Source organism: Rhinolophus ferrumequinum, chromosome X (assembly GCF_004115265.2).
Source record: "Rhinolophus ferrumequinum isolate MPI-CBG mRhiFer1 chromosome X, mRhiFer1_v1.p, whole genome shotgun sequence".
In the NCBI taxonomy this organism is placed as follows: domain Eukaryota; kingdom Metazoa; phylum Chordata; class Mammalia; order Chiroptera; family Rhinolophidae; genus Rhinolophus; species Rhinolophus ferrumequinum.
In genome coordinates this window covers 52961862-52976343 of record NC_046284.1, presented here as the reverse complement: position 1 = coordinate 52976343, position 14482 = coordinate 52961862, and the positions used below count along the sequence as shown (strand labels likewise).

At 44.8% G+C, this 14482-nt stretch overlaps 1 protein-coding gene across 1 annotated transcript; it reads left to right on the top strand.

The window, feature by feature from the left end:
* Positions 1-6045: 6045 nt before the first annotated feature.
* Positions 6046-7224, top strand: LOC117038250 (protein ARMCX6-like). The gene has a single exon (XM_033135090.1). It carries the CDS (start codon positions 6046-6048, stop codon positions 6625-6627), a length of 582 nt encoding a protein of 193 aa, XP_032990981.1. The 3' UTR covers positions 6628-7224.
* Positions 7225-14482: the final 7258 nt, after the last annotated feature.

Genomic DNA, 14482 nt, shown 5'->3' with positions numbered 1-14482 from the left:
TTTCTTCTTGAGTTAGCCTTGGAAGGTTGTACGCCTCTAGAAAATTGTCCATTTCTTCCAGATTGTCAAATTTGTTGGCATATAGTTGCTCATAGTAATTTCTTAATTTTTTTTGTATTTCTGCGGTGTCTGTGGTCACTTCTCCACTTTCATTTCTGATTTTATTAGTTTGGGTCCTCTCTCTCTCTTTTTTAATGAGTCTGGCTAAAGGTTTGTCAATTTTGTTTATCTTCTCTAAGAACCAACTCTTGGATTCATTGATCTTTTGTATTGTTTTTCTGGTTTCTATTTCATTTATTTCTGCTCTGATCTTTATTATCTCCTTCCTTGTGCTCCCTTTGGTCTTATTTTGGTGTTCTTTTTCCAAATCCCTTAAGTGTGAAGATAAACTGTTGATTAGTGATGTTTCTTGTTTCTTTAGGTAGGCCTGCAAAGCTATGAATTTTCCTCTTAGGACTGCTTTCGCGGCATCCCATAGATTTTGGGTCGTCGTGTTTTCATTTCCGTTTCTCTCGAGATATCTTTTGATTTCTTCCTTGATCTCCTGCTTGACCCATTCATTATTTAGTAATAAGTTATTCAACCTCCATGAATTGGTGTGTCTTCCAGTTTTTTTCCTGTAGTTCATTTCTAATTTCATAGCACTGTGATCAGAGAAGACAATTGGTATGATTTCAATTTTCTTAAATTTATCAAGACTTGTTTTGTGGCCTAACATATGGTCGATCTTGGAAAATGTTTCATGTGCACTTGAGAAAAACGTGTATTTTGCAGCATTGGGGTAAAATGCTCTGAAAATATCGATTAAATCCAAGTGGTCCAATGTATCATTTAAGGCTGTTGTTTCCATATTGATTTTCTGTCTGGGAGACCTGTCCCTTGTTGTCAGAGGTGTGTTGAAGTCCCCTACTATGATAGTGTTACTGTTGATCTCTGTCTTTATGTCAGTCAGTACCTGTTTTATATATTTAAGTGCTCCTATATTGGGTGCATAGATGTTTACTAGGGTTATGTCCTCTTGTCGTATCGATCCTTTTATTATTATATAGTGCCCATCTTTATCTTTTAATATGTTCTTCATTTTAAAGTCTATTTTGTCAGATATAAGCATTGCAACTCCAGCTTTTTTCTCATTTCCATTTGCATGAAATATCTTACTCCAACCCTTCACTTTCAGCCTGTGTGTGTCTTTTGTTCTGAGGTGAGTCTCTTGTATACAGCATATACAAGGGTCTTGCTTTCTTATCCACTCAGCTACCCTATGTCTCTTGATTGGAGCATTTAATCCATTTACATTTAAAGTGATTATTGATAGGTACATAGCTATTGCCATTTTTAAATTTGTAGTTAGATTGTTTTCGTCTTTGTTCTATTTACAGAAGTCCTTTTAGTATTTCTTGCAATGCTGGCTTGGTGGTAATAAATTCCTTTAGCTTATTTTTTTCTGGGAAAATCTTTATCTCTCCATCAACTTTAAATGATAGCCTTGCTGGATAAAGCAATCTAGGTTGTAGGCCTTTGTTTTCCATCACTTTGAGTATCTCCTGCCATTACCTCCTGGCCTTCAATGTTTCTGTAGAAAAGTCATTTGATAGTCTTATGGGAGTTCCCTTGTATGTAACCCTCTGTCTTTCTCTTGCTGCTTTTAGGATTCTCTCTTTGTCTTTAAGCTTTGCCATTTTAACTATAATGTGTCTTGGTGTGGCCCTGTTTGGGTTTATCCTGGTTGGAACTCTCTGCACTTCCTGGGCTTGTATGTTGGTTTCCTTCATCAGGTTGGGGACGTTTTCGGACATTATTACTTCAAATATCAAATATGTTCTTCAATCCCTTGTTTCCTCTCTTCACCTTCTGGTATTCCTATGATGCACATGTTGTTGCACTTGATGTTATCCCAGAGGTCTCTTAAACCATCCTTGTTTTTTATTTTTTTTTTCTGTTGTTCTGTTTGGGTGATCTCTGCTACCTTGTCTTCTAAGTCGCTGATTCGATCCTCTGCTTCATCTAACCTGCTGGTAATTCCTTCAAGTGAGTTCTTAATTTCGGTAATTGTGTTCTTTAGCTCTAACTGGTTGTTTGTTATGATTTCTACATCCTTCTTTATGTCTTCTCTAATCTCCTTAAACATTCTTATCACCAGTGTTCTGAAGTCTGTCTCTGAAAGGTAGGTTACCTCTGCTTCATTTGGTTCTAGTTGTGGAGGTTTCTTCTGTTCTTTTATTTGGAACGTGTATCTTTGTTTCCCCATTCTGGCTGACTCTCTGTGTTTGCTTTGATGTATTAGGTAGATCCCCTAGAGTTCTTAGTTCCTGCTAGGTTATCTAATGTGGTATGTGTCCTTTATATTTGACTTGCACTACTTTGTTCTTCTCCTCTGTGTGTGCTCCAAGGGTGACTCTTGTGTTGTGTATATTGTCCTGTTCAAGAAAATCTTTAATTGCTTTTTGCTTGTGAGTAGGTGGGGTTAACTCCTAGGCTGACTCATTGTGAGACTTGGCTTTGCCCACCACAGGGCGTTCTGCTGCGTGAGGGTTGACCACTTAAATGTGGTTTGGCCTCTATGGGCTCTAGTGCCTGCAGAGAATTCCCTCTGGGTGTGTCACTTGTAGGTCAAACCCGGTAGTACTCTGGTTTGGTCTGGAGTTGGCATCTGGGTATGTTGAATCTTGTGCCTCTTAAGCTGGGCCCTGGTAGGGCAATTTCAGAAGAAAGCAAATCACCAAGCACAACAACAACAACACCAAAGAAAAAAATCAAATACATTCACATGTAAAAACACCCGATAACCCCCACTCGACACAGGCAAAGATATCAAAGATGTAAAGACAAAGCAAAACAAAACAAAACAAAGCAAAACAAAAAGCAGCGCCAGTCTTGGCTTAAGCCCACCAAGTAATCTCCAGGTTGTCCTGTGCTGTAGCAAAGAGCCCCCTGCTTATTGCACAGGCACAGCCGGTCACCTGGTGCCCAGAGTGACTTTGGGACTGTAGATGTAAATGCATGGGCCTGAGGGGTCTGGATGATAGTTTTTACAAAGTCAGTGCAGTTTCTGCTCTTGCCTGCACATATGCACACTGAGAGTGGCACCACCAGCCCCGTGTCCAGTACTCCTGAGTCTTAGGGCACTTCAGTGTGTGTGTGTATGGGGGGGTGCAAGCGGGAGATTTCTGGGCTGCTGAAAGCCCAGAGCTGCGTCTGTGGCTTACTTCTGATCCCTGGGAGTGCCTCCGCAGTTTCACTTGCCCCTCCCTAGGCAGGCCAGAAAGGGTGGGGGCTGGGGATGGAGGGGTCTTCTCTCTCCCAGCCCAGCCGAGCGTCACCCTCTTCCCGCAGGCCAGAAAAGGTGGTGGTTGGGGGTGGAGAAGTCTCTTCTCCCCTAGCCCAGCCAAAATGACACTCTTCACAGCCTCTTCCGTGGGTCAGAGCTTCCTGTCAGTCTTCCCAGATCCTGAGCACTACTACGGCTCCTCTGTAATCTGATACTACTCCTCAGTTCAGGCGCCAGTTTAAGTCTCTGGAACGGGTGGGGGGTAGGTTTGGAAGAGCGGGTGGGAGGGGCCCGGGTATGGAGTCTGTGTTCTTTGTCCACCCTAGGGCCCACTAGCTGCCCCCCGCGGGAGAGATCAGCTGTGGGATTCAGGGAAAGAGCCCACCTCCTGGTTTTTGTGTTCTCTGTTCCACCCTGGGCTCCCGTGCTTCTTTGGAACTGCGGGTGCCACTGCGGTTTTCGCCGCCGCAGCCGCCGCCGCTGCCGCTGCCGCCGCCACCGGCTGGGATTCTGCCATGGGACCATGCATTTTCACTCCGCTCCCTTCCTTCTTCCCCTGCTCGCCCAATCAGCGCACCTTCAAGTAATCCTTCCATGAGTCTCTTAGCTGTTCAGCTCCTCTGGTCAGTGCTTTCTAGTTCTCCCTTTGAAGGCTGAGGTGACTCTTTCACAAACGGAAACTTCTATGCTGAGTCCCTACTCTGCTATCTTGACTGAAGAGCCCAAATATTTTTTTTAAAAGCCAGTATTCCAAGAACAATGAGCAGAGACAATAAATAAATATTTTAAAAATCTCTCTCTCTCTAGGCTTTATTTCATGAAATCTGCTTTTTCATGGGTCCAAGAAAGATGATGGATATTAGTAGCTGAGAGGAGGGGAAGTAAAGAGATAGGCTGTTTACCTTTGCTCTAGGAGAAGTCAAAGAAATAGAAATAGAAATAGTTCCTCCAGGAGAAGATAGGTCCCCTGGAAATCAGAGGACGACAAGTTTTGGCAAAATGAAAATGCATTTTCTTTTGTTTTCTAGTATTGGCATAGAAAAAAATGAGTGACATATCTGGTGTGCTGAGGAGAAGGGAGAGAAGCTGGCGTACTCTTGCATCACTGCTAGTGGGAGGGAAATTGAGGACCATGGCTCATTGGTGACATCTATCTCAGGTGACCACAAATTGTGGACAGATGGTCTTTTTGGTCCCTATTGGCCCTTATTGACCTTAAAGTGACGTGTTTGTAGTCGAGTGAAGAAGGAAGAAACTACTCTGGTTGTGTGCAAGTTGGTGTGATAGTGAACATTGCTCTCAGGGTGGAGTCAGGGTGGGGTTGGGGACAGAGAACTGAAGGGGCAGAGTCAGCTTTCCTTACACCCCCAGGCTACCCACTAAGTCATTTTAGTTTTCTAAATGTTGCATGGCGTAGGGGGAGAGCTGAGGCTGGGATCTGGGAGTGAGAGGTGAGAATCTTTGACAGAGTCCTGAATCAATAAAAGGTAGGAACTATGTGGTACCTACTACCCAGCACTAAATGTTCACCAACCCTTATCTGTTGGATTGCTTGCTGCCTATAGGGGGCGGCACAACTCAAGAGGAAGACCAATTAACAGGATTTTTAGTACAAAGTGAACATTTCTTCTGGAAATGTGGGGCCTGAACCTGTCACAAGGGGGTGGTAGAAGCAAGCCTGAAACCATTACCTGCTTTTCTACTCTTATGGTATCTCAATCCTTTTTGGCTCTGGGGAAGCAGCTTCAATATTTATGGGGCAGAAATTAGGGGTAGAGCAGAAAAGTGGGAATTTGGGGGGAGAGAGTTAGGTAAAGAGAGTAGATGAGGGCAAGGGAATGGGAAAGGTGGGTATTTGGGGGGGAGTGGAGAGGTAGTAAAGTGGCTGGAGGGCAGGGTGGAAGGGACTCCTGAGGCCTAAGTGGGAGATATTTGAAAACTAGATTACTCATTCTGGAGAGAGGGCACTTATGTACATCTACCAATCTCCATTCTTCCTTGTCTGTCTACCTGTAAGCACAGATCTAGTCAAGGAAGGAAGGAGTTGCTTCATACATTATGATATCCTGGAGACAAGGGTTGGAGATAAGGATGTTTGAGTCAGAATACAGGGTTTAGGAGCAAATCAGCTTCTCTTCCTCCCAGCTTGTATTCTCCTCCCCTCTTACCTTGGCGCTGGAAAACTCAAATGTACCTCTACGGAAACAGTGGGAATAAGCTTAAGGGAGGTAAAAGCCGGAGGAGAAACATTTGAAAATTAAGACCCTAAATCAGGAAAGAGAGATACTGATACCCTTGCATCCTGAGTTTTGACATGTCTATCTGCGAAGACTGAGATCAAAGTTCTATATGTTTGCATTGCCCCTAGCACCATGTCGGATGGCAGTTAGTGCGGTTCATGTCCAGGAAAAAATGGTCCAAAAATCTCCTTCCCAGAATATCAAAACTAGATGGCTTTTTCAAGAGTGGGAACATTTTGTGATTTGTCAAAGATGTTGAATATGCTCAAGTTATTTATTTAGTGAAACCACGTCTGGAGGTCAGGGCCAGAAGTTGCTAGCGTTCACTCACTTATCAGGGGAGTGTACAAACAGCAAAAAAAGAACAGAGAAGGAGTGAACTTCACACAGGGGAGAGGACAGGAAAGGCTCTGAAATTTATTTAAAGATCCAAGAAGAGCCAAGCCCTGGGGATGAGGCTGATGTGAAGCATAGGTACTGAGGACCCCCAAAAGAACATGGTGCCAAAACAAGAAGACATTTTCCCTAATTAAAATGATGACTTTTGGTGATGCTTGCGATATAAAAAATGTGATTTGTGTTTTTGGCTTCCCCAGGTGTCCTTTCATTCAGGGAAAAATGTTGTTTGCCCAGCCCAAGGATGCCGGTTTTTCATTTAGCCACAATATCAATAGTCATTTGGCCAGCCTCTCCATTGTCGGAAACGCGATCCCCATCCGTGACCCCGCTGTTAAGAGGAAGGCTTTATGTGCCCTGGATAACGTGAATGCCAGTGTGGAAAATCAGGGCCAGATTAAGATGTACATCAGCGAAGTGTGTCGGGGGACTGTGTCACATTGCTGCAACTCATTTCTGCAGCAGGCCGGATTAAATTTGTTAATAAGCATGACAGTTATTAATAACATGCTTGCCAAGTCCGTTTCAGACTTGAAGTTGTTTCCTTTGATATCAGAGGGAAGTGGCCGTGCTGAGGTTCAGGTTTTGCAACCGTTGATGGGTTTGTCTGAAAAGCCAGTCTTGGCAGGAGAATTGCCGGGTGCCCAAATGCTGCTCTCATTCATGTCCCTCTTTATCAGGAACAGAAACATACAGGCTCCCCTGGACACCCTGGCCTCTTAAATGGCCATCTCGCACAGAATGGGACTGAGTGTGCCTAAAACTCGTTTGGTGAACACACAACTTGTTTTCTCATTCAAAGACTCTGCAGTGGGTGCTACAGAAGATCCAGTCTTAGCCGATCACCACATCATGGGGGGCAAGTTACACTTGCTAAATCGAGGACCACACTCTTATTGGCCAGGCAGGGGTTCCCACAGAGCTTTGAGTAACTTCTTGGTTTTGCAGTCTGCGGGCAATGCACATTGTAAATTACTCCCTTCTTCCTGTGGTAAAGGCTCATTTCAGCTGCCAGCTGTGGATAAAGAACATCATATTATAGCATCACGAAGGATGCCTTGCCTGTGGTGGTGTCCCTGTCCAAGCTCCATTTTGTGGAGACTAGACATGTATGGGAGCTTGTGCTGAAAATGCATTTCTTACTGCATAGGTTGAATTCTTTTTCACTTACTCTTCCCTCTACACGAGCTGATGGATGGTGACCCTATTCATCAAAAAAGTACACTACCCTTCTGTGTGCTGTACTGACAACCTCATTCACCCAAGTCTACATTTGTATGTATTATCAATAAACTTTTGTGCTTTGATTGGCAAAAACAAGACATGGTACTTGTCATTGAGTTTACAGTCTGCATGAAGAGAAAGGCAAAACTACACAATAAATGATAATTAACTGGGGCGTTTGTTCCCTGACAAATGCACGTTTATCAGGGCTCACAGGAGGCAAGGGTAGAGATGGGCTGCATTGTTCAGGATAAACCTCAAGAAGGGGTTGGGGGCTGGGGGCGAGTGGTGGGTGTCGAAGGGGGTTTGGTGGAATTAGGATGGAATGTTGGGAGGACTAAAAGAGACAACACCTGTGAGCAGGCAGCACAGTGCCTGTCACCTGGCACAAGAAGTCCCTCGATGAAGGTGTCCTTCCTTGACTGCTGTATACAGGGGAAAGTCAGTATCCTCGGGTTTGTCTACACATCCTTGGGGGCCACTGGCCAACCCATCCCTGCACCTTTAATGCCCGATTATAACAATAATGGTTGCCACTTGCTGAGTGCCTATTTTGTGTAGTTCTCTTCTGGGAAGCAGCTGTTAAATCTACGCGCAGCTCCCTCCCTTCCTTGGGACCCCAAGACCAAATTCCTGGCAGAGTGAGAAGGGTTGGTTGGCCTCTGATTCCACTGGGGGAACCTCCCTTCTGCCTTGTCCTTAGTAACTTCGGTGGGATCCAGGAAGGGAACCCCTGATGAACTCCCCGTGGGGTCGTAAGGCAGGCGCTGAGGGTGCTTGGAATGGCTGTGACTGTTCCATCCATCCTCCCCTCCATCCAAGCTCCCGTCACCCTTTGGAGGAAAGAAAGAGCCTAGCCCTGCCCACTGAACCCCTCCAGGGAAACAGGCAACTCATTGTGCCACCCCCTCTTAATATTTTCAGACCCTTTCCTGCATCACAAAAGCCGGGTTCCTGCATGTTTTTGATGTGTCCAGAAATAGTCCTCCTCCTCAAAGCCTTGGCCAACAGGTGGACAAGAAGCTTCCCTTGGGCAGAGCTGCTTCTGCGACTGGTGCCCTCTCCTGGTATCCTGGGATGTTGCTTTGGGCCACTGTGCCCCGGGCATCAGTGCTCGCTGAGTGCTCTGCCTCCTGACTGCTTTCCTCAATAGAGAGTGTAGTTTTATTTTATTATTTCTCCCTTCTCCAGGAGTTTGGGTTACAGTTCGGTTACAACTCTCCTGCTTGTACCCACTGCCCTACACTTCAGGCCGTCTAGCGGGCATGGGTGTCCACCAGGTCCCAGGGCCTTCTCTGGGGATCCTCCAACTTGCAGTGGGGACGCTACCTCTTCCCAGGTTCTGGCGCCTTGGACAGCCAGCATATGATTTGAGGTTGCTCAGTCCCCAGCAAGGTTCACCCCCCTGGGGCTTTTTTGCTGGCTCCGGGGCCCGGTCTTATTTCCTAAGAGCTCCTAATGTGACCATCCCTTTCTCCCAAGTGAGCCTCATGTGGGCTGGGCAGTCAGTTTTCCACGTAGGATTACCCTACACACAGCTCCTGCATCTACTTGCCCCAGTGTAGTCAGCTTGGCCCATGCTGTCTTCGGTGACACTTCACTGCTCAGTCTCTTTAATCTCAGCACAGAGGCAGAGGGTTTTCTCCTTCCTCCTGGCTCAGGGTCCCAAATTAACACATGCCTCCCTATTCCTCTGCACTCTGCCGAATTCCTCTTTGGGTCCTGCCTCAGGCAGTTGTCCCCCATCTCTGAGGCAGGCACTTGGTGCTTGCAGGCCACAACTGACTCCTAACACAGGGAGGGCCTCAGAGACCTTCTGCTGAGCAACTCTGTCACAGGGAAGCCTGCCGGCATTGAAACGTCTCCACAGTGTGATCTTGGCCCAACTCAAGAGCTTCCTCTCCATTTGCTGGCACTGCCCTCCCGAAGACACTCCCTGTGTGTGGAAGCTCAGGCCTCTGGTCTGCCCTTCATTCCTTGGTGGGCTGCTGTGTCAGGGCAGGAACCCAGTTCCCAGTGGATTCTATCTATGGACGTGGAGGAGAGTCGGGAACATGCCTGTCAGTTAGGGTCTGATTAAGATATTCGGAGGCTATCAGCACTGGAAAGACTATGGTGCTCCTTCCCGCACTGACTTCAGAATGAAATAGCCCAGGACCACCAAGCACAAAACTTGCCTACCTGCCTGCTGCAACCAACAGCGATTCTTTCGGGTTTCCCAGTGGTAAACATTTGACATGGTCATCAAAGCTTGAGCTTGCCACGTTCTGTAAGGAGGTGCTCTGCCATAATGGGGCTGCCCCAGCCTAAGCTGTCTCTTGTGTAAATCTGGAGCTGCTGCCACAGACTGCCTTCTGGTTCCAGAAAGGGCCTCAGATTTTCTTCTTATTCATCTCATTATCACATCTACATTTGGTGCCTGTAGGTACCACATTAACTCCCCGTGCCTTCCCCAGCCTGTTACGTCTCCTGGGGATTCTGTGGTTTTACATCCAACCTTCCCCTCGTGAGTGCAGGCAAGGTTGCAGACATCCAGCTTCCCAGCTGATACATCCAGTCTCAAACCCTGCATCCACACCATGGCCCTATGTGCCACTGTCAAAGCAGTTTCAACCACAATCTCCTCACTCTGAAGTGCCACCCACGGATAGGCACAGCCCTCACCAAGTCAATCTCGAAGCTGCCATAGCACCATTTGGCTAAGAGTTTAACGGCTGTGTGGAGGACTGGCTCCCTGCTCCCTTCTAGGGGCCACTGATTGGTCTTGGATACAGATGGGTGCTGCACCAGAGTCCAGCACAGTCCTGCAGAGGATTAGACAATCCCTTGTCTGCTACACATGCTGCATGCGTCACCTCACTCTGTCACTTCCCTCCGCTCATTGCTCTTAGCCTCTTGTTCACCCTGAATCTCACTTTCCCTTATCGCCTCTTGTTTTAGTGTGTGGCTTAGGACCGGGTCCCCCACCGCTCGATTACAAAATGAGTGTCCATATGCATTCCTAATTCTTTTACACCTTTCCACGTAAAAGGTTGTCTCGAGTATCTACTTGGAATTTACCTTTGTGCAAGGTGAAAGGTGTGATCCAACTTTACTTATTTTCCCAAATGGATAACCAAATAACCCAACACCATTTACCACTCCATTCTCATGCTACAGGGTGGCACATTCTGGGATCCTCATGCACCTAGCCAAACATCCCCTCTGTGGCTTCCTGGTGTTGAAGTCCCTCCTGAGACACACCCCTTTGTCCCAGGAGCCTCTCCTTTCTCAAGACCCTCAGCTCACTGGGTAGCCTATGGCAGGTGGTGTGTGTGTTGGCAGGGAGGCGTGTGTTGGCGCTTGTGAGCAGGCCTTTGCCCTAGGTTCCTTCTCAGGGCTTAACCTGGCCCACAGGAAACTTAGGAACCCTCATGCTGACTATTTAGCACCATGGGAAACTGGGGACTAGTTTTCCCCCCACCAAAGTTATCTTAGAGAGATAAAGAGAGAAAAGCAAATTTGTTGTCTCTGTGTAGACTTGCTTTCCATAGGGTAGCCATTAGCCACACTTGTAAGATGGCTATTGTCATATATTGAACTCATATTTTGCAGTGGTTTCCCTCAATCATTTTCTTTATTTTGTTTTTGGTGGTATATTTGATGAATCAGGAATTTAAGTTTTCTGTTTTAGTCAATGTTTTCCTGTTGTGCTGTTATATTTTCATTTCACTTCTTAGGACAGTGCTTCACTCTCCATGGTTATTATAAAACATTTGCTCTTATTTCTTTCTTGTATCAATACAGTTTCCTTTTTAGAGTTAGCTCCTTTAACCTACTATTAGTGTGTGTATATATATTCGGTCTGAGGTAGACTTTGAACATTAATTTTCTCTAAATGTATAATTAATCATATTAATGTCATTTATTGCCAAATCTATTTTTATGTATAGATTGAAATTACACTAAGCTTATGAATTAATTGGCAAGGATTGGCATCTACAATCTTCCCATTTAGGCATATTTATTTAGATACTTTCGTCACTTAGTGATATTTTCTTCATAACCATCTTTCACATGGGGGGGGTGGTGAGGGTTATTCCTACTTATTTGTCTTTTTTGTTGCTTTTGTGAATGGACATGGTCTTTACCTTCTTCTACAATACTATACTACTACGACTCTGCTGTCCTTATCCCATGTGCCAGCACACTGGACATATCTGTGCTTTCTGCTGCTTTTGGAACAGGGGGTTGGTCAAGTGCCTCACCATCATTACTCCTAAAAAGGAGGGAAAGGGAAAAGGACAAGATACTAAGCCCTACTATTCCACAAATGCTCTTTTCTCAGAACTCGCTATGGACCTTTTTATTTCTTTCATTTTACTTTTATATATTCTTTCTCCTTCTCACCTGGCCATAGAGTAGTTCTAACTGGTTCTTCTGGTTTATTCAATCATATTTCTTTAACTCTGGCAAGGTCTCCATTAAATCTAACCATTAGTGTTCTATTGTTCTTTGTTCTTGGATATCTGGATATGGGATGATTTCGAAAGAAGGAAAGACAGTCTGATGGCTCAAGGTATTGCCACAAATAACCACTTCAAATAACCATGTCACACAAGCCCCCTCTGAATAAATATTTGCAATCTCACAAAGACCAATTGTTACTATGTAAATATGAATCAAGAATTGTGTACTTTTTCAATATCCAAGCTTTTAATTTGGGTAGTAGATGGATTTGGTGACTTTATCAACTGGGAAGAGCATGTGGAGGTAAGGGAAGTGATAGGGAATTATTCCCACCAGCCTTCTCTCTCAGCCTTTCTTACCCTGCCACTTGGGCTGGCCCATGTAGGACCCCATACTTTTCAGAGCTTGTGCCTGGCAAAGTAAGAAACTAACCCCAGTGTTCCGAGATTTTCCAATAACTGGTCTGATCATTTCTAATACTCTCTAGAGTTTTGACCTAGGGATTGATTTGAGCTGGGAGACATGTGATTGGCTCTTCTTCCTCCCCCACCCCCCAGAAAGTTCCTCTCTGATGGACACTTCCTTTAGGTCCTGAGTTCTCACTACCGTGTTTCCCCAAAAATAAGACATAGCTGAACCATCAGCTCTAATGTGTCTTTTGGAGCAAAAATTAATATAAGACCTGGTCTTATTTTACTATAACATAAGACCAGGTCTTTAATATAATATAATATAACATAATATAATATAACACCAGGTCTTATATAATATAACATAACATAACACTGGGTATAATATAATATAATATAATATAATATAATAATACCAGGTCTTATATTAATTTTGCTCCAAAAGACACATTAGAACTGATGGTCCGGCTAGGTCTTATTTTCGGGGAATCATGGTACTTACAGCTTGCAGCAAAAATCTATGTTCAGAGTGTTCCAGGCCTGATTCCTGATATGTAATGAGAACTTTTAAAATTTAGGAAAACTCTAAATTGATGGCCATGAGTTTTACAAATAACCTTTGAGAACTCTAAGTTTCCTGAACCAGATACGGGCAGTAGGTTGCTTCTGTTTGTATGAGGTTATAATGCTAATTACTTAGCATTAATGGTGAATGGGAAATATGAGAAAATTATTTACAAGAGAGATGATAGGTAGTTTGGTTAAATATTTTTATGACATTATCCCTGATACATGCTTAAGGGAGTGCACCAGATCAGGGTTAAAAATAGACAGGGATACAGAGGCCGAGTGGGCAATCAGGACACTACCCTATATGTTTGCCTGAGTCCTCAGAGGGGCCAGAAGAAAGACAGATGTATGTGGGGTTAGGAAGCTCTACAAAGCATAAGCATATTGCATAACACATATCATATAACACAATAGCCACAAGGTTTGGCAAAGACAGGTCAACCAATTATTTACATTTAATCTTAAATTTAAATTTAATTTATTAAAATATAAGTAACATTCTAGTGGTTCAAAATTCAAAAGATAACAAAGGGTATAAATTGAAAATCTCCCTTTCAGTTCTCTGTCACCACAACCTAGTTCTCTCTCACCAGAGGCAATGTTATCACTTTTTTGAGCAACATTTCAGAGAGATTTTATGTATATATCTATTTATTTATTTTAACACACTCAGAATAATCTTAATAATCCTTTGATATTACTACATAAAATTTTGCTTTTTAGTTTATAGCTGAATCGTATTTTATTGCATACGTATGCCATAATTATTTAGTCAGCCCCCAGTATGTGGATATTTTGGTTTCCCTCCCATTTTCCTTGATATTACAAATTATGATTCAATGCTTATACATATATTGCTTTCCTTCTCCCTTTCTTATTTTCATCCACTCAATTTTAACTGATTAAATTATATTTCTTTGTGTTTATCTTTGTACTACTCAATACACTTAGACCCTATTGCCAGCTTTGTCTACTTTAGATGGTATCTTTTGACCTCAACTATTAGTCTTTCCAGTGTTGATAGCCTCCGAATATCTTAATCAGACCCTAACTGGCAGGCATGTTCCCGACTCCCCTCCACGTCCATAGATAGAATCCACTGGGAACTGGGTTCCTGCCCTGACACAGCAGCCCACCAAGGAATGAAGGGCAGACCAGAGGCCTGAGCTTCCACACACAGGGAGTGTCTTCGGAGGGCAGTGCCAGCAAATGGAGAGGAAGCTCTTGAGTTGGGCCAAGATCACACTGTGGAGACGTTTCAATGCCGGCAGGCTTCCCTGTGACAGAGTTGCTCAGCAGAAGGTCTCTGAGGCCCTCCCTGTGTTAGGAGTCAGTTGTGGCCTGCAAGCACCAAGTGCCTGCCTCAGAGATGGGGGACAACTGCCTGAGGCAGGACCCAAAGAGGAATTCGGCAGAGTGCAGAGGAATAGGGAGGCATGTGTTAATTTGGGACCCTGAGCCAGGAGGAAGGAGAAAACCCTCTGCCTCTGTGCTGAGATTAAAGAGACTGAGCAGTGAAGTGTCACCGAAGACAGCATGGGCCAAGCTGACTACACTGGGGCAAGTAGATGCAGGAGCTGTGTGTAGGGTAATCCTACGTGGAAAACTGACTGCCCAGCCCACATGAGGCTCACTTGGGAGAAAGGGATGGTCACATTAGGAGCTCTTAGGAAATAAGACCGGGCCCCGGAGCCAGCAAAAAAGCCCCAGGGGGGTGAACCTTGCTGGGGACTGAGCAACCTCAAATCATATGCTGGCTGTCCAAGGCGCCAGAACCTGGGAAGAGGTAGCGTCCCCACTGCAAGTTGGAGGATCCCCAGAGAAGGCCCTGGGACCTGGTGGACACCCATGCCCGCTAGACGGCCTGAAGTGTAGGGCAGTGGGTACAAGCAGGAGAGTTGTAACCGAACTGTAACCCAAACTCC